This window comes from Drosophila miranda, chromosome XR (genome assembly GCF_003369915.1).
Source record: "Drosophila miranda strain MSH22 chromosome XR, D.miranda_PacBio2.1, whole genome shotgun sequence".
In the NCBI taxonomy this organism is placed as follows: Eukaryota; Metazoa; Arthropoda; class Insecta; order Diptera; family Drosophilidae; genus Drosophila; species Drosophila miranda.
In genome coordinates this window covers 10063672-10083253 of record NC_046674.1, presented here as the reverse complement: position 1 = coordinate 10083253, position 19582 = coordinate 10063672, and the positions used below count along the sequence as shown (strand labels likewise).

The 19582-nt window shown below is 47.1% G+C and overlaps 2 protein-coding genes and 1 long non-coding RNA gene across 7 annotated transcripts; 1 reads left to right on the top strand and 2 right to left on the bottom strand.

The window, feature by feature from the left end:
* Positions 1 to 883: 883 nt before the first annotated feature.
* LOC108151972 (protein ECT2) lies at positions 884 to 18178 on the top strand. Of its 5 annotated transcripts, none has more exons than XM_033386468.1 (11): positions 884 to 1561; positions 7449 to 7662; positions 11961 to 12096; positions 12165 to 12271; positions 12328 to 12577; positions 12745 to 14100; positions 15395 to 15526; positions 15594 to 15953; positions 16026 to 17072; positions 17192 to 17347; positions 17425 to 18178. In XM_033386468.1, exons 1-11 carry the CDS (start codon positions 1531 to 1533, stop codon positions 17566 to 17568), a joined length of 3933 nt encoding a protein of 1310 aa, XP_033242359.1. In that variant the 5' UTR covers positions 884 to 1530; the 3' UTR covers positions 17569 to 18178. The 5 variants fall into 5 exon arrangements, with proteins under 5 accessions (XP_033242359.1, XP_033242358.1, XP_033242357.1 ...); XM_033386467.1 differs by lacking the exon at positions 884 to 1561 and adding an exon at positions 1986 to 2661; XM_033386466.1 differs by lacking the exon at positions 884 to 1561 and adding an exon at positions 4088 to 4306.
* On the bottom strand, positions 6289 to 7406 carry LOC117186191. The gene is made up of 2 exons (XR_004471308.1): positions 6788 to 7406; positions 6289 to 6439 (listed from the first exon to the last, which is right to left on the bottom strand). It is a non-coding gene; the product is annotated as an uncharacterized LOC117186191 (long non-coding RNA).
* On the bottom strand, positions 17733 to 19266 carry LOC108151973 (eukaryotic translation initiation factor 4E1). Its single transcript, XM_017280927.2, has 3 exons — positions 18766 to 19266; positions 18504 to 18691; positions 17733 to 18431 (listed from the first exon to the last, which is right to left on the bottom strand). Exons 1-3 carry the CDS (start codon positions 19098 to 19100, stop codon positions 18271 to 18273), a joined length of 684 nt encoding a protein of 227 aa, XP_017136416.1. The 5' UTR covers positions 19101 to 19266; the 3' UTR covers positions 17733 to 18270.
* Positions 19267 to 19582: the final 316 nt, after the last annotated feature.

Genomic DNA, 19582 nt, shown 5'->3' with positions numbered 1-19582 from the left:
GTATTTTCCAGTATTTTTAAGACTCACCCTCTTTACCAATACACCAATGTAAAATTCGTGTAGAAATTGAACAACATTCATACCCTTCATACCATGGGGAAATGGCTATTATAGAACTGAGAGAATGTTTGTCATCCAATGCACCAATTAAGGCCAAAACTATTCAGTCTCTGTTGAAAAGGTATTTCAACGATATTTTGAAGGTTTTGGTCTTCTTGCAGAGACTAAGAACGGGTATCGGGATCGAGATATATGTACATATATACAGGACACCGATCATATGCATGAATATGTCTAACACAGCTTAGTTAGAAAACAGTATCTTCATATTAAATTAAAGAAATAGGGTGTCCAAAGGCCTATACACGCATCATTTCTTCAAATACCAGCAAGATTGCGACTGTTTTTTTGTTGAACTATTTTGTTTAAACCCTGTTTTAGTTACAATAAACAATAAAGTCAAGGAAATAAAACTAGCCAGTTAAGTAGAAAATTGATTAATCAATGGCCTAAAATTACGTGGGAAAAAATTTAGGGTTTTGGTTAGCCAGAATTATTCAACGGAGTTTCTAAATTGAGCAATATGTTTTGACCTATTTCGCTAAAACCTTTTTTTGGACAAGATCCACTAAAAGCAAATATTTAGAATAAGCCAGTTAAGTAGAAAATTGATTCATTAATCGGTTAAAATTATGTGGGCATGGTTAAATGTGTTATATAGCTAGTAATATTCGACGGAATATCAAAATTGAGGAATATGTATAATAAAACTTGAGCTCGTCAGTATATTTACGGTATATTTTTAAAGTAAGACGGTATGTTTCGGTATATTTCCTAGGGTCAGGATACACCTTATCGATAAGTCCGATGTTTTCAAAGCATTTTCCTTGTCAAAATTGTTAAATTGTCATCTAGACAGCTGGAAAAGTGAAAATATTATTTTGTTTTACGGGTGCGACGTAAACGAGAAAGTTTCTCCAAATTATTTCAGTAATCGGAAGATTCATATACAGCTCACAAGTCACAGCTGGGAAATAAAAGTGCGAGTGAGACGAAGACGAACCGGACGTGCTTGGCCGTTGAATTTTGATTTTTAGTTTCGACGCGCAGCCGTGGCGCGTACCCTGGCAGAGTGCAAGCCGCTTAAATGGTTTATCTTTTAGTTGTTGCAATTTTTTGAAAGAATTCCGAGGTGCAAGTGTGTTAATAGTAAATATACAGCGACGGACGCTGCCGCTGAACTCACCCCTTTCCCGTGTCCCCGTTCGCCGGCTGTTCCTTTTTTTTTTTTTTTTATTTGTGTGTGTGTGTACGCGCACTTTGTTCTTTTGCGCGCCGCTTTTTAATTGAGCAATTGACAAAAAAGATATTAAACAAAACGATGCCCTGGCAATGGATGACGCATGCATGAGCGGGCCAGGCATCAATAGTTCACAAAATTGACGGTTACAAACTAGATAATTCCGAAAAACTCCTTGGGTTTGTTTTTGACTGTGTGTCCGTTTTCGTGTGCGTGAAATCTTTATCGAAATGGGAACTATTGAGGAGCAATCAAAATGCGGTGAGTACTGAGAGTTTTATACAGTTAAGTAGAAAATTGATTAATCAATGGCCTAAAATTACGTGGGCAAAACTTAAGGTTTTAGTTAGCCAGAATTATTCAACGGAGTTTCTAAATTGAGCAATATGTTTTGACCTATTTCGCTAAAACCTTTTTTTGGACAAGATCCACTAAAAGCAAATATTTAGAATAAGCCAGTTAAGTAGAAAATTGATTCATTAATCGGTTAAAATTATGTGGGCATGGTTAAATGTGTTATATAGCTAGTAATATTCGACGGAATATCAAAATTGAGGAATATGTATAATAAAACTTGAGCTCGTCAGTATATTTACGGTATATTTTTAAAGTAAGACGGTATGTTTCGGTATATTTCCGAGGGTCAGGTATACACCTTATCGATAAGTCCGATTTTTTCAAAGCATTTTTCTTGTCAAAATTGTAAAATTGTCATCTAGACAGCTGGAAAAGTGAAAATATTATTTTGTTTTACGGGTGCGACGTAAACGAGAAAGTTTCTCCAAATTATTTCAGTAATCGGAAGATTCATATACAGCTCACAAGTCACAGCTGGGAAATAAAAGTGCGAGTGAGACGAAGACGAACCGGACGTGCTTGGCCGTTGAATTTTGATTTTTAGTTTCGACGCGCAGCCGTGGCGCGTACCCTGGCAGAGTGCAAGCCGCTTAAATGGTTTATCTTTTAGTTGTTGCAATTTTTTGAAAGAATTCCGAGGTGCAAGTGTGTTAATAGTAAATATACAGCGACGGACGCTGCCGCTGAACTCACCCCTTTCCCGCCTCTCTGTTCGTGTCCCCGTTCACCGGCTGTTCCTGTTTTTTTTTTTATTTGTGTGTGTGTGTACGCGCACTTTGTTCTTTTGCGCGCCGCTTTTTAATTGAGCAATTGACAAGAAAGATATTAAACAAAACGATGGACGACGCATGCATGAGCGGGCCAGGCATCAATAGTTCACAAAATTGACGGTTACAAACTAGATAATTCCGAAAAACTCCTTGGGTTTGTTTTTGACTGTGTCCGTTTTCGTGTGCGTGAAATCTTTATCGAAATGGAAACTATTGAGGAGCAATCAAAATGCGGTGAGTACTGAGAGGGAGACAGGGCAGGGCCAGCCAGCACCTCCTTGGCCTCCCCCACACCTCGACCCAGCCCACAACGAAACGCATATTTCAATTTTCAATGTCGCCAGAGGCACGGTGTGGAGTAGGGGAGTCAGAGGGGGAGGGTGAAACCACAGTCGGGGCCAAAAGATCCTCATAAAAAATGTCTCTGGCAGCAAATAAACACACATCCACACACGTATGTATGTATATGTGCACAAGTACATACTCACTGACTAAAAAAAAGAATACAGCCCATGGCAGCGCGTCAGGGAATCTTAAGCTTTTTATTTTCTGAATTTATTTCTGTGTAGAAAATATTTATCGCATAAGAAGAATTCTTGGGTGTGCAAAATGCGGTGCGCCCCTCACCGCCGGCACTGTACCGTACCGTTCCGTATCGCCCAAAGCAGGGCTGGCGTAAGAAAAGGAGGAAGAAACAACAACAGAATGGCGGCAGTTCCTGCTATCAGTGCTGGATATTTAGCTTTTTTTTTCCCTGCATTAGCATTCCTTTCCTCTGCGGCTCACGATTCAGCTGCAAGCCAGACACCACTGGCCTTGCCTACTTCCCTCAGGTAGAGGGTCGCTAGAGAGATCCTCTTCCTCTGGTCGAGTGCGTGTGCGAGTAGTGCGGTTGCGCCTGCTCGTCATTTGATTTTCCACCCCTCCGCTCTCTCTCTCTCTCTCTCTATCTCTCTCCCTGTCCTACCTATTACACATGTTGACAGAGGCGCACATGCCGATATTCAGAGAAGAGGGGTCGTTCGTGTCGTCTGCCTCAATGTTAATGGCATTTTTACATGCCTCGAAGGTCTGCTCTGCCTGCCTGCTGTCTGTCTCTAGGTTCTCTGCTCTGCTCGCCTCTACGTCAAGGCTTTCTCCTCTTCGGGACACGTAATTTTATTACAAGATTTTTCTTTGATGAGTCTCTTTCTGCTGTTTGACAAAAGACTACGAACAGACCAGGCCGGGCCAGGCCAGGCCGGCCGCCCACAATCCGCCGCCCTCTTCACTCATGTCTTCACTTGGCTTTTCATTTTTCAAATGCCACTCAATTAGTTTTTCATCAGGTTTCTGGCAGGCAGCCAAAGAGATCAGAAAACAACAGCGAAATCCGCTCAGGCAGAACGGAACAGAACGGAAAGGAGAACGAAGAACGAAGAAATTCCCAAATGGCGAAAAATGGTTCCCATCGCAAGGGAGAATCCTGCGCTGCCGCATCACCACCTGTGAGGGCCGTTTCTGCATGCGATATTCCTCCATTGCCGTGCCTTCCCTTTCCCTTTCGTTCCCTTTCCCCTTGGACCCTTGGTGGACGCGAACACCTGTGGCTGTGCGAAACAGCTTGCTGCAGGTCTCACGATTCTGCCTCGACTTTAGTTACAGTTCGATGCTTGATCCCTGAGGATCTGGTGTAGAAGAAGCAACATGTTGCACTTGCCCGTTACGCGGCTCTCGTTCGGCTGCCACAGCACATACTGCAACAGCAAAAGCAACAGCAAGAAATTGGTCACGGTCCAGCGGCAGGCTGACTCGTACTTCACATATGGCGAGCAGGAGCACAGCAAACAGACAAAGCTCCGGCAGGCGGCCCTCTGTCAGGTGTACGAGGATTTTACAGGTACATCTACGACTGCTCGAGGGTGTAACCCTGCCAGGCTCAGGGGTGGACTGAGGGTCGGCACTTAAGCAGGGTTGAAGTTGAGAGTTTACCCGAGAACAAAAAATAAACATTCTCCAAAACGCAGATATATTTCCATGGAAATTTGCAGGGGAAACGGAAAACGTACCACTCGCGGCTGCAATTCATAGAATTCGTGATCGTTATTAATCATTTCTGGGAGCAACATCATTTCTGTGTTTAAAAACCATTAGCAATCAAAGCCTGTACAACAATTGTTCTAAATTGTTGTGACAGTTCCCTCCACCTCCCCCCCTGCCCGGCCTCCTCCTCCCTGTGATCATTGCATTGAATTCTCCCGGAATTCCCAATGAATCTGGCATTCCCAGAACATTCTCCGATTCCCCTGATGAAATACGATCAAGAATAAAGTTGTACGAACTTCAAGGCTCGACATTCCTAAGTTATTTCTGTCTGGATTGCAGACATTCCATTCCATGTATTTGAGAAATGTTCCTAGTCCATAAATCGCCCCCTCCGCGACCCCTCCCAACCATTAGGTGAGTGGCAAGTGCATCTGTTTGCTGCTTTCGGGCATGCATTGCATTGCTGGAATTATAATCCATCTGGAGATTCCGCCGATACGTAGGAGAACGACCACACAAGAGAGAGAGAGAGAGAGAGAGAGCGGGAGAGACTCCTCCTGCCACTGCCACTCCCACCCCACCCTCCTGTTCGGTTTGGTTGGGGGATCTTCTGCAGTTCCTGGACTTTGCCTCAATTGCACAAGTGGCGAATGTCTCGCCAGTGCACAGATACAGATACAGATACGGATACAAGTGCAGATGCAGATGCAGATACAATTGGCATCGGTTACAGCTGCACAATTCTGGATAAAATTAATGCCACAAAAGCTGCCGCATTTCTCTCGTCTCTGGCTGTGCCTCTGCCCCCTCCGCCTCCCCCTTTCTCTTTACTTTCCTCGCTCATGTCGATTGGGGGTAAATGATTTGCACTTGAAAACGTTTTCTAGAGCCCCCATCGTGCTCTTGTACTTTGCTTCTCTGCACTTGGGTGGGTGCCCGTGCCTGTCCCTATGTGGGTGGCTGAGCTAAAAGCCCTGCCCGCTTGCAGTTGCCTCCTCCACCCCGCGCCCCCCTCTCTGTTCTGGGCTGCCTCTCCTTCGGGTTCTTCGGCACAATTAAAATTGATGTCAACAGCTCACAATTTGTGGTTCCGTTCCTAATGATCGACAGCCCATTGCTGAGGATTCTGTCCGAAAAACACAGCCCACATTGCCATTCTCCACCTACGTTCCACCCTCCCCTCTTCGCTTTCCTCTGCACTCTGTGTGTGTGTGTGTGTGTGTGTGTGCGGATTATATTGGTGTTGGTTTTTGCTGTTCTGTTCTGTTTCTTCTCTATTTCGTATCTCTATTTTGTTTGTTTTATTTTGCACAATTGCCTGCTTCCTCCCTCCCTGCCTCTCTCCCTCCATTCATCTCTCACTGTCTGTGTGTCTCTGTCCCGCACTCACTCAATTGCATAAACAAACAAATCCACAAAATTTTGCCATAAATCACAACAAAAACTTTTCCCAATACCCTGTAAACAAGACAGGTCCAAGGGGGAGGACCTGCTCCGAGATGGACGAAGAAATGTGTAAAATAGACTTTTGAATCAGTATTTGAGGGATTCAACAGATAACAGATCCCTCTAGTACCAGGCAACTAGTTCCGCACTGGTGCCGCACTAGCTACCATTCTCACCTCCCTGGTTCCAGATCGATTACCCTTCGATTACCCGTAGCTAGTTGCTCCGAACAAGTTACCAGCAGAAAGCCAGCAACTAGTTCCCCACTCGACTACCCTTCGATTACCTGTAGCTAGATCTGACCTAGTTACCAGTAACTAGTTCCGAACTGACTATTGGTAGTAGTCAATCTGGCAGTCTGGAATAATACAAAAATAAAAACACAATGTCTTTCATTATAACGAATAATTTTTAATTATATGATGCTTAGCCTACTCCTGGTTTTTGGCAAGACACTTCTTCTTAAACACCCTTTTCTTCATCCTTTGCATTGCCTTCCGCACAGTGTTTTCGGGGGGCTCATCGCCAGGCGGAATACATTCTGTAATTAATATTTGTTTTAATTTATATGACAAATTTTTAAATCTCTAGAAGTGTAAATGGGAATTTATCTAGCAAAGCTGCAACAAATTCTTTGTGGGTCCTAAGGGCCTTCTTCCCTTGGACCCCATCGACGTTATAGGCTAGAACAATTTCCTCACTCAAAATAAAGTTTAAGCCGCTCAAAACGCCAGCTGGCTGGAGAATCGATTTCATTGCTGTTATCTGTTATCTTTCCTGCACAACGCTAACTTTGCAATGTTAGCTTCCCTTTCACTCTTACGGAGTCTACGCAAATGCCTTTTGGTCATCATTTTATTTGAAATATATAATATATATTTGCACGTACCTGTTTATATTAATTTGATTTATTTATTAATTCTTTTCCACTTTTTTAATAAATGTTTACACAAAAGACTCTTCCAGCGATTAGATGTTGTACAGAAGTGAACAAAATCAACGCATAAAGCAAACGAGGAAAACAAATGCATTTTGTTTGTGTAAATTCTTGTCTCTTTCATTCCACGAGCGCAACTACAGTAAAATATCACGATTAACTTACCATTTCGGTGCTTATTGCATGTCGTGGCTCGGTAAAAACTAGCTGAGTGGTGGGCACTGTAACTCCACGGAATTGCGGTTATTTGCCGCCTTCAAAAACAAACCGAAGGCGGCTTCGTTTTTCGGTTCTTTTTCGACTGGTCCGCGTTCGCTTCCCGCGTAACTAGTTGCAGAACTAGTACATTGTAGTCGACGAAGACCTGGTCCGCGTTCGCTTCCCGCGTAACTAGTTGCGTAGCTAGCTGCGCGGTAAACAGCACAGAACTAGTTCGAGAGGGGTCAATTGACCCCTTTGGTTCTACTGGGATACTAGGCAGCACCTACACCTAAATGGTGCACCTACAGGGTATCATTGCGTAGACCCTGTGCCCGGGCTGGTGTATAGATTTACTTGATTTATGCCCGACATGCACTTTATTCCCATTTCTGATCCGTTTCCTTCTCCACAGAGATGTCCATTACAACGCTGCCCCCACGGATCTGCCTGGTGGGCAACGCTGGCCAGGACGCGGACACGCTGCTGGCAGCCAAAAGCTTCGGCCTGCCCGTTATAACATCAGACTCTGGTCTGGACACCGCCGACAACAAGAAATGGCGGACCTTCTACGTGATGGAGGACTTTGAGGGCGACACCTTTCAGACGCTGCACAAGCAGAAGGAATGGTGAGTACTAGTCACTAGTCTACAGCGGCGGCTATTATTAGCCCCGTCCCCGAGAATAGCAACAACAAGAGCCACAGGCCAGTCAGGCCGAGTCAGAGTCAGAGTACTGCTTAAATTAGACACAAATCTGTCACATGTGTTCCCCGAAAGAGCCAAAGAGTTCCATAACCATCATCGGCGGCGACAACAAATTGAATTTGAAATCGAGACACACGCGTGCTGCCGCTGCTTCTCTCTCTCTCCCTCCTGTGGAACCCATTATTGACAGCGCGTCATACGCCACGCACAGCAGCAGTCCACACTCAGTCCACACTCCGATGCATTTACCGGTACACTCGCATGCACGTACTCTACACAAACTCTATGCGGTGCTCTGCCTTACTCATATTTACTCGCATGATGGAGCAGCTGCGGAGCGAGTAGCGTATCCGATAGTCGACTTTTGGATCTTGTGTTGTGGTTTCTATGGCTACAAATTGTCAAATTTGAAACTTGCGCAAATTTGTGGTTCTTTTTCTTTTGCTGTTGTTGTGTTTGCTCTGTTCTTCTTGTTTTTTTTTTTTTTTCGTTTTCTTCTTTTTTTGCACGCTTGATTAATTTGCCTGCTGCGTAGTAATGGTGGAATACCTCCCTCCCTACACCCTTTCCCCCCTGGCAGGCATGCTCTCTCGCTCATTAGTGATTAAACATAACTTTTGGTGATTCTTTAGCTCTGGTTCAACATTTATTTACGAGCATTTTTCGCTTCGTGGAGGTCACCAAATGCGTGGAAATTGTTATGTACGTACGTACGTACGTACACATAGGGTGATAGAGAGAGGGAGGGGAATGGGTATGGGTGGCACAGGAAGATGAGGTGTTGTGTTGGGTGGGTGGGCGTCTGTTTTTCCTTTTTATGTTCTCAACACTTTTGCAACGCCGTAAGCGTAAGGGAATTCTGCAGAAGCGGAAGAAGCGCTCGTTCTCCGTTCCCCTTTCCCCATTTCCCCCTTTCCCGTTTACCGTTCCCCCATTAAGAATTATTATTTATTTCATAGATTTTCATTCATGTTTCGCCGTTCTATTCCGTTCCGTTCTGTTCGTTTTGTTATTGCAAATATTCAACATTTGATTTTCTTTGTTCGGGTTTTCGGGTTTTCGGCTCTTCTGTTTTTTCTTTCTTCTTCTTTCAGCTGTTTGCTAATTATGTTTCTGTTTCTCATGCTCTCATTCGCATTCGAATGTATTTTTTATGGCACTTCCCAAAGTTGTACAAGTTTTATTTTTGTTGATACTAATTCAGAGAAGAAAAATACATTTCCAGTTGGAATTAAATTCTGTTTACTCGAACTAGAACTACACAACGTAGAACGGATAATTTATTGGCAAGAAAGTTGCTAATTATTTTCGTAAACAAATATTTTTTGTTTGATTTTGTCATGAGAATGGAAAATTGTCTATTGAACATTGTCATTGCACAATTCCGATTAAGCGATTCGGGGCAGAGGAATCGAATCGAATCGAACAGTTTTTAATGAGGAATTCCCAGGAAAAGCGCGAAAAACCCAGAAAAGCACTTAACGGCCACTTAACCTCCGCCCAAAAATGATGCCACACACAAGAGAGACAGAGTATCCCTCTGTATATATCTGAGTATCTGAATCATTGAGGAATTCGCTGGCAAATCCCCCATTTCGATGATCCATTCATCCATTCATGGGGGAAGTCGTTGCCTATTTTGGCATCGAATAAAAACATTAACTTGTGAAAACAAATACAAATACAAATACAAATACATCTTATAAATTATAAATAAATGACACTTTCAGATGAAGAACTTTGCGTATTTCTACAGAAATCGAAAATGAATCGTCGTTTGTTTTTATATTTTGCTGTTGGGCATTTATTTATTTTTTATTTGGTCTTCTCCTGGGAGGGCCAGCGGCGGAGGAGCCCCTGGTGCTGGCATTGCAGCAATCTCTTGGCGCCAAGATTCTATAAAAATGCAAACGAACGATGTCAAATCGTACGGCGAGTGGTGTGGAAAGCAGCAACGGAAATTCCTGCCGTACCACAAAAAAAAAACCCCAAAGAAAATCCAAAGAAAATCAAGAAAAATGTACGCACAGTTTTATTAACTCATTTTATATGAAATACGAATGCGAATACGTATATGAATTGTATATATAATATAATTTATAAGTTTCGATATATGTATATGGCAGATTAATTGAGGCAGAACGCAGAATGGGAATGGGGACGGCTACTGGGGACGACTGAGGAGTGAGGAGTGTGAGTCCGCGAACGACATGTCATTGACTGTTCTATAGTTTTGACCCTCGCAAAGTTCGAGTGCCCCTCCGAGTGTCGGGGTGTCGGGGTGTCGGGGCAGAGCAGCAGCCAAAGATCGGCGCACTTTACAATGTGCCTCAAGAGTGCCCCTTTGCCTTTGCCTTTGCCTTTGCCACATCCATCAATCTGCCCCCTAGAACTGGCCTCCGCCCCCTTCTCCCCCTCCTCCATTGTGGAGGCCAATCCATTGCGATCCGAAGGAGGCCCTCTGCCGCTCCATTGTTGGCGCGTGCGATGCGCATTTTTATGCTTTGACTAAGCACAAGAGAATTTTCCTGGGTTTTCCTTGAGTTGACTTTTGAAAATTATTTAATTGTTCTTTGGAATTTTGTGAAAAATATCCCTCTCTCTCTCTCTCTCTCTCTCTCTCTGGGGAGATTCCAACTTGTGTCTGTCTTGGCTTTAGCTTTCTTTGTGGATTTGTCACCTCTCTCTCACTCTCACTCTCTCTCTCTGTGAGAGATCTATCTCTCATTGTGAGAATGCTTCACACATTAAGTGGCAACAAGGAGAAGGAGGAGGAGGAGCAGCGGGTGGACAAGGCATTTTCTATTTCCATTTTCCATACGCTCGCTCTCTGCCGCTGCGGCTGTGGGTCTGCTGTCTCCATCGTCCCGTCCCCATCGTTTATTCAATCATTTCTACCCAACAACGGGTGCCAGTCGCCGCAGCAGTTGTGTTTGTTTAGTTGCTCCGTTCGGATACGGCCAGAATCAGGCACGACCTATACACACATTCCCGGGCTGAATCACAGATACAAGATACAAGATACAACAGAACAAGTGACAACAGAAAACAGAATAGAATCTCGCAGATACACAGATTCTTTCGTCTGGCAGTGACAAATATTTGTGCATATGGAAATCTTCCTTTGTTGGTAAGGAAATGCTGTGGAAATGCTGTGGCAATGCTGTGGCAATGCTGTGGCATGCTGTGGCTGTGTGGCAAAGTGTAAATGTGTAAGATGATATGTGGCAAATGAGTGAAAGCCAACAGGAAGTGCAACACGAGAAAAGTCCAAGATCAAGTGTAAATGTCTGTAACGCCTTTCCTTTCGAGGCATGTGAATGTGGAACAATTCTGGGGAGATCGGAACCCCGAGGAACCTCCAAATGCTTCCATCTGCCTTTCCAGAGTATCCCTCGAATTTTCCACAAATAAATTAACAGGAATTCCCCCACCCCCCCTTGGGATTACTCAATTTTCGGGTGTACCGCAAATTGTTTTTGCAATTCCGCCCACCCGTGATGGGGGAATGGGGGATTGGGGGATGGGGGTTGGGGGGATACTCGTAAATTAAATTACTCCTCTAAGGGGCAGAGGAGCATGCTTCAAAAATGTATCATAAATAAACGCCGCATCACACATCACACATCACAGATCACAGATCGTGCATCATACGCCTCGTACACCCACAAAAATGGGCAACGAGATGGGAATAATGCTTGAGTGGCGGCTGCATGCGGCAGGCGGCAGGCTGCAACTGCACTTCCGTTCCATTCCGATTGATTTGTTTATAAAAACTTCCGGCTTCTGCCGGACGAAGAAGGGAGGCCGAGGCCGAGGCCGAGGATTGGCTGCGGCTGGCCGTCGGATAAACACTGGAAAAAGCCAGAGGGCGTTGGGGCAATGGGGATCCATCCGAGTCAAAGTTCAATAGTATCTCTCGCATCGCAGCGCCACACAAATTGAAATCAATTTCTCGCCTCAGTTGCGCCTCAGAGGTTGCCGCCAAAGGGATCGATCCGATCGATCTCCGCTATCGGTAAGAGCCGATACCCAACCGATTCGCAATCGAATCACGGCTGCGGCAAGGTCAGTGCAGGCATAAAAGCATTGCAGCCGCCACAAACAGATTGCCTTGCATAACTCAAAAGTGTGCCACATAAATATTTAATTTTAATTGTCTCTCGGGATCCCCTGCATCTGTATCTGTATCTGTATCTGCTTCTGTCTATCTTTTGCAGCATTCTGGGCCCGCCCGCTTTGAAGTACGCGGCAGAGATGAAGCAGACGCTGGGCCACAACTCGCGGCCCATTTACAACTACGCGATGCGCGGCGTCGTCACTTGCTTCACGGGCATACGCAAGAAGGATGAGCTGGTGAGTGGATCTCTCCCTCTCTCTCTACCCGGAGGGTCCTTCAATCGATTATCCTCCTCCCTTTGCAGCTGAAACTGGTGCACCTCATCCACTCCATGAGCGGCTGCATCAAGAAGGACATGAACCCCAAGACAACACATTTGATTTGCAAACACAGCGGCGGCGTCAAGTACCAGTGAGTAGAGCGGCCTTGATTCCCCTGTCACTCTCTAATCGTCCGTCTCTTGTTAGATACGCCAAGACCTTCCGTTTGAGTGTCGTTCGCCCCGACTGGGTGTACGATGCCTGGACGGATCGCGACACCGTGCAGTTCGATGCCACGCAGGACGTCTTCACCAAGAACCACCGCCTGAAGGTGTTCGAGGGCTATAGGGTCTGCTTCTTAGGCTTCTCCGACGAGGAGCACCAGCACATGGTCGACGTGCTGCTGGAGAACGGCGGCGTCTGTGTCGAACTGGGCGATCCCGAGTGCTCGCATGTTGTGAGTGAATCCATCCAATCCGAACGCATTCCCCCTCCCGTAGCTCCATCTCCCGCCCCCCTCCCACAACGTAGAATGCATGCCGTAGTGTCTTGTTCTCTTTTGGAATGCCCCCCTCTTAGCCACAAACATCAACTAGCCATAAACTCCACGTGTCTGTCTTCCAGGTGATTCCCAATATGGGCGCTGTACTTAAAAGAACTAAATCTAGCACTGATACTAACCCAAGCACAAGCACAAGCACAAGCACAGGCTTAGGCTCACTAACTAACCCTCAACCACAACCACAACCACATCCACATCCACAACCACAACCCACCCCCACAACAAGCGTCGGCGGGGAGCCACGCCCCCCCCAGACACCCACATCATCGCTAGGCAGCGCGCGGGCAGCAGGCGGGGCGGCAAACGAACACGAACCCATGGATGAGGCGAAGATCGATAGTGCAGGAGGAGTCGGAGGACGCATGGAGCGGGCCCTGGAGCAGGCGCTCGAGGAGAAGGAGAACGAGCGGCAGCCCAAAGAGGACGAGGACGAGGACGAGGACGAAGACGAAGACGAGGACGAAGACGAGGACGAGGAGGACATCTTCTCCGACGAGCGTCTCTTCGTGGAGACGGCACCTGTCCTGAACAATGCTGGCGACGACCAGCTGCCAGAGTCCGACGAGGACGAAGAGCCTCAGCCGCAGCCGGACCCTGAGGATGTCCAGGCCTGCACTCCGAAGACCAGCAAGCCGCGCATCCGCCTCACCACGGCCATGCCCACTCAGACGCGTATCAGTAGTTCCACGACCAAAAAGGCGACGATGGGAATGGCGAAGGCGTTGGACTTTCAGAGCCGCACGCCCAACATATCCCCCATCCTGAAGGCCATCGACGAGTGTGACATGGAGACGGAGCCAGCCACTGAGAATGATTTCAAGCGAAAGCGCATCGACAGCCTGTCCCTGATGTCGGCGGACTCGTGCGTCCTGCCGGCGAGCACCAAGAAGCCCAAGCTGACCCGTCACGGATCCATCTCGCGCACCCTCCGTCGCTCCGTGAGCTTCGTGGCCGAGCCGCTCAAGAATGTGCTGCGGCCGCGGCGCAGCTCGATTGCGGCGGCCGATGCCTCCACCATTCTGGGCAGCGAGGAGGCCGAGTGCTCCTACGGGACGCCGCAGCCCATGGACAGCGGCTTCAAGACTCCGAAGCGGCCCAAGCAACGATCCTCTGCCACGCCGAAGAACTCCAAGCGCCTCTTCGGCCCCATCTCTGGTAACGCCCCCTCCCCCAGTCCCAGTCCCCAACTCCCCCTCAATCCCACTGCAAAAGCCAGCTGCGATACCAACGACACCTCATACACATTGACACCGTCAACCACAACGACATCGTCATCGATCATGGCTTTCTGTGCTGCTCCAGTCGTCGTCAACGCATCATCATCGTCGTCCGCTGCTGCTGCTGCTGGACATAGCGCGGTTCAAGATATTAAAGAAGAAGATTCCCCCGAAGGGTCGACACGCGAGCCCATGCAAATGGTATTTTATATGTTCTCCTCCTCCCAAATATTTCTATCTATATGCTTTCGATGGGAGGAACAAGTCTTTGAAACGGCAAAGGATATCTAGGGACAGGGAATCACTCCTCATTCCTCTTAGGGATCCAAGTGTTTTTTTTTTTTTTTTGTGTATATCGCCTATAAATATTAAGGTTTTATGCCATTTGTAATCCATTCCATTCCATTACAATTATTTGACTTTTTTTGGAGCATTTTTTCAGTTGCCCCCAATCCCCATACCCTATACCCATCCCCCTCCCATCCCCCACTCCTAAATAAGAAATTGTTAATTGTTATTTAATGGTTAATGAATGTGTAGCTTAAGTCTGAACCTATAATTTGGTGCGGGGTCTGTAGTTTCTGTAAATAATTTATGTATGGTTTCTTTTGGTGTCTACTCCTACCTCCAGCTCCACCTCCACCTCCAGCTCCAGCTCCACTTCCTCCTCCACTTCCACCTCCACTTCCACCTGCATAGCCAGCGCACAGAATCACACAATAGAGCGGCACAATAAATACTTCAAGTAGCCATTTTTTTAAGAAAACAAACAAAAACCGAGACAGATACAGATCCACAGACAGACACAGAAATTCCTCGTTCAGCTTGAATAAATGTTAAAAAAATGCCACCATCAGCCCAAAAAAAGTAGATAAATAATAGAATGGAATGGGAATGGGACACGCGGGGTCCGGGGTGCCCAACAAATTCATTTCGTTTCCATTTAGGTGAATATTATTATTGTTTTTGCTTCATTTACCCGAATATTTGCACAAATGTTTCCCCACCCTCTACCTCTCCCTCTCTCTCTCTCTCTCTCGATGGATAAACAATTTGCATTTATGTTCTGCACATTTACCCCTCACCGCCCCCCCCACCATGCCATGCCATGCCCTGCCATTCCATTTGCCGTTTCAAAGTTTCTTTTGTTTGCCCCAAGAAAAATGTGCACTAAAAATGTTTTGTTTGTCCTTTTTTGCATTTTTCAATTCGAGAAACAGAAAATTTATTGTGCTGCTGCTGTGCTGCTCTGCTATCCCAACCATCCATCCATCCATCCATCCATCTATCCATCCATCCATCTATATATATCTATGTCTATCGAGTGTATAGATTGACTGCTTGATTGAGACTTTGCGTATAATTAAAAATTGCCTCGAGGCAGAGCAAAACAAAACATTTTTTCTGTCTGCATTCCCCCTTTCGATCCTCGCGAATAAATTGTGATCAATGGATCGTTTGAAAACTAATTAAATCAATTCCATCGTCCGTTCAGGTGGTGGACGAGCACACGACCGTCGCGAAGCCCGTCCCCAAGAGCTATCGCACACACATCCTGAAATCAGACTGGTTCTGGTATACCATACAGAATGGCTATGCCAACGAGACGGACTATCTGTTCGGAGACGTAAGTATCCTTAGCTTTGTCATTGTTCCCTACTTTGTTCACTTGTCATTGACACTTTCTCGGCCAGTATCTGGAACGCATTTCGAATACCCCGAACACGGACCGTCGTGACTCGCTGCCCGTCAGCTTTAACAAGAGGAAACGCAAGCGTTTGTCGCAGCGCATCCAGCTGGATGACACGCCGCTGGGCTCGGGCAAGCGACGCTCCTCTGTGTCGGATGCCGGCCTTCTGTCCGGCTCCAACAGCCTGTTCGACTGCACCACGAGTCCGGAAAAACTGCTGGACAGCGACGACAAGCCGCTGCTGCACTCCGAGCCGGAGCCCATCGATGTCACGCCCGTCAAGAGATCCATGCGCTTCAACCACTTCATGGACTTCTTCACCACAGAATCCAACTATGTCGGCATACTGGATACCATTTTGAATGTAGGTGCCCCTTAGATCCCATCCATATTCACCTATGAGGTCTAATCTCTTGGCTGTTTGCCCTTTGTGCAGCTCTTTAAGAACAAACTGGAGAAAATGGCGGAGACGAATGATCCGCTGCTGAACAAGTCGGAGATCAAATCGGTGTTTGGCAACTTTCTGCCCATCCACGAGGTGCACCAGAGCATGCTGGATCATCTGCGGTTGCTGCATGCCAACTGGCGCGAGGACTGCCTCATCGGGGACATCATCATCCGTCACCAGGAGGAGCTGATCAAGGCGTATCCGCCGTACGTGAACTTTTACGAGCAGACGAAGGAGCAGCTGCAGTACTGCGACCGCGTGTACCCCCGCTTCCATGCGTTCCTCAAGATCAACCAGACGAAGCCCGAGTGCGGCCGCCAGAGCCTGCAGGACCTGATGATCAGGCCCGTGCAGCGCCTGCCCAGCATTAGTCTGCTGCTCAAGGACATCCTGAAGCACACGGGCAGCAGCAATGCGGACCACGAGAGACTGGAGGAGGCCCTGAAGTCCATCAAGCAGGTGACGCTGCACATCAACGAGGACAAGCGGCGCACCGAGTCGCGCATGGCCATCTTCGATATATTCAACGATATCGATGGTTGTCCGGCGCACCTCGTCAACTCCAACCGCAGCTTCATCGCCAAGTGCGAGGTGAACGAGCTCTCCGACTCGTTGAGCGGGCGGGGAGACAGCCTCCTGCTGTACCTCTTCTCCGATTCCATCGAGCTGTGCAAGCGACGCTCGCGCAGCTTCAACACCGTCAAGTCCCCGGGCACCGGCAAGCCGCACAAGCACCTCAAGCTGCTATCCCTCAACACGATCCGCTTCGTGATCGACATCTCGGACAGCCCGCGCGCCTTCGGCCTGCTGCTGCGCGGCGAGAAGGAGAAGCTATACACGTTCACCATCAACGACGAGGACAAGAAAAGCTACATAAAGAAGCTCTGCAACCAGATAGCCGCCCACATGTGCCGCACGGACGCGGACAACCTGCTGCTCTGCCACTCCTCCCAGGAGCTGGACGTGGACATCAGCGATGTGAATGTCAGCACGCTGAGCAAGGCCTTCAGGCTGGCAGCCAAGACGCGCCTGAAGGTGGGTTTCCCCCCCCCCCCCCCCCTCTCTCTCTCTCTCTCTCTTTTTCTCTCTCTCTGGAAATACACCTACTGATGCGCTCTCTCTCTCTCCTTCTCTATGCCTGTCTGTTGTTTTAGGTGGGTCGCGCCTTCTCCTTCAACAAGACCCCAAACAAGCTGAAACGAGCCGTTTCCACCATGATGACCTCGCCCTTTGGCAGCAGAAACTCCTTGACGCCCTCCTCCCAGCTGGCCCAGATGCGTTTGGCAGCAAACAGCTGCAAAAATATTAGTGTAAGCAAAGCGATCGATCCCCCCCCTTCACCGCTAAGGATGTTCTCATTCCCTTTGTGTTGATCTTTCATTCACAGGAAGTGCCCGATGGAGACGATTGCTCCAGCATGAGAAGCATCTCCCCATCGACGCAGTCGGAAACGCTGGTGGTGCCCCCAATGTCTGTGGAGCCCACGCGCAAGAACAAGGCCGGCGTGGGCGGCACCGTGGGCCGCATTTAGAGTCTGGATCGAGTCGGAGCGCCTCCCAATATCTCTCCCAATTCCATACCACACAACTCGAGGCATCTTCGAATTCGTAATCTTACAGACAACAACAGAGAACACATCAGAAACAGAAACAGACGCAGAAATTAATTGTATCTTTTTTTTTTAAATTTTTTTTTTTTCGTTTAAATTGTTTAGATCGTAGAACATATGTATCGTTAAGTTTGTTGCTTGTCGATGAGCAACAGATGGCAAATGTTGAAGCGTTTGCCGCCACTCACCATCGACCATCGAATATCGAATATCGAGTATCGAATATGATTATGATTATGACCGATTATATGATCCAACTGTAAATAGTTATCCCTCCCTCTCTCTCTCTCTCTCTCGAGAAAGAGAGAGATGCGTACATGTAAACCCGTAATCGTTTCAGTGTCACCACACAATCGTAGAGTAGTGTCTGAAGATCGATCTCCGATTTTCCATCAATTGATCGACCGATCGGTCGGCTTTATTGCCACACGACACACTGCAACACACACTGCAACAAGCTGTGAATGTTTACTGAGTAAATTTTACAAAAAAATATTAGATTTCATAATAAAACAAGATTACTTTTACACAATTTTCTGGCAGTTCTTCGTTTAATTTGTAATACTTAAGTCTCGCTAACAATTTTGGCCCTTACATCGAAAGATATCTGAGTGTCGTCTTCTCTTAGACGGTGTAGATCGACTTGACGCTCGAATTGGACTTGCACATGGCGTCCGAGTGCAGCTGGTACTGCAGATTGTTCGACTGCAGACGGAGGAACAGCTTCAGCTTCTGGCCGATCTCCAGAATGGCTGCTTCGTTGCACCCGTTGGCAGTCCAAACGGCTAAAAGAGTAGCGGCAGCGGGCATTAGGGTGTGTTTTGTGTCTGGATATGAATCCCATTTCGGGCACTTACAGATCTTATTGTTTTTGGATCGAATATTGATAACTGCCCCGCAGATCTCCTCGGAGTTGTCGAAGATGCGCGCCGTCATCATGAGGAGTATCTCCAGCCAGAGGCGATCCAGTTCCGCCTTGGAGTTCTTGTTGACGCTGATCAGCCAGCGGCCGCCCTTGCTGTTGGCATCGTCCTCCCACATGGGTCTTGGGAGAGGGAGAAACGTCATTTAGATGAAGAAAAGCAATGGAGGGTGGAGGATGAAGGATGGTTGTCCTACTTGATGCCCAGCTTGAACATGGAGTAGTCGCATCCGACCTTCAGCTCCGATGGCGGCCGGATGGTGTAGTACAGGCTCCAGAAGGTCTCCACGCTGTCGATCTTCGCGACTTCGGTGAGCATGTCCTTCCAGTGCTTGCTGCGATCGTTCTCCAAGTACCACAGGGTCCACACGTTCTCCAGTGGATGGCGGCCGTGTCGCGGGCATGCTGCCGCCGGCCCATTGGTGGTGTCCTTTTCCTTCTCACCATTGGTCTGCTCCTTCGGCTTATCCTGCTGCTTCTGCTCCTTCTTGGGGTTCTCCTCCACGCCGCCTTTCCCTTGAGCACTGGCCATCGTATTCTTGGCAAAAGCGCAACCGAATTCCAAACAAAAACCAAAAACCAAAACTTTTTATCGAGTGTCGAGCGAACGAATTTCTGGGAACTAAATAAAAACACCAATGCTTCGAAATGGGATATATATCTAACAGTAGACTGAAACGTACTTCAATCCACTTCCACGCACAAACATCGACTGACGACTGACGCCAGAGTAACGGACTACTGTTCTACGGAAATACTCGGAATACGGAATTTCGTAGCTAGAGTTATATAAATTATACATTTTATTTTATAAATAGTGTCAAACTTAATTCAAATGAAATTTACACGAAATGTTAACATAAAAATGCGATTTTTCCTTCCTTTCCTTGTCCCCTTCTCCTCTCCTCTTCTCTCCTCTCCTCCAAGTATATGTGGGTGTGGTCATTGCAGATTCATCGTCTGGCGAATACAAAATACAAAAAATACAAAAAAAAAAAAAACACTACAAACTAC

Coding starts and splice junctions, on each gene's coding strand:
- LOC108151973 (XM_017280927.2), bottom strand. CDS start 19,100: ATGGCCAGTGCTCAAGGGAAAGGCGGCGTGGAGGAGAACCCCAAGAAG. Junction 18,692..18,765: donor ATGTTCAAGCTGGGCATCAA/GTAGGACAACCA, acceptor CCCTCTCCCAAG/ACCCATGTGGGAGGACGATG. Junction 18,432..18,503: donor ATCCAAAAACAATAAGATCT/GTAAGTGCCCGA, acceptor CTACTCTTTTAG/CCGTTTGGACTGCCAACGGG.
- LOC108151972 (XM_033386466.1), top strand. CDS start 4,114: ATGTTGCACTTGCCCGTTACGCGGCTCTCGTTCGGCTGCCACAGCACA. Junction 12,272..12,327: donor AGCGGCGGCGTCAAGTACCA/GTGAGTAGAGCG, acceptor GTCTCTTGTTAG/ATACGCCAAGACCTTCCGTT. Junction 14,101..15,394: donor CACGCGAGCCCATGCAAATG/GTATTTTATATG, acceptor TCGTCCGTTCAG/GTGGTGGACGAGCACACGAC.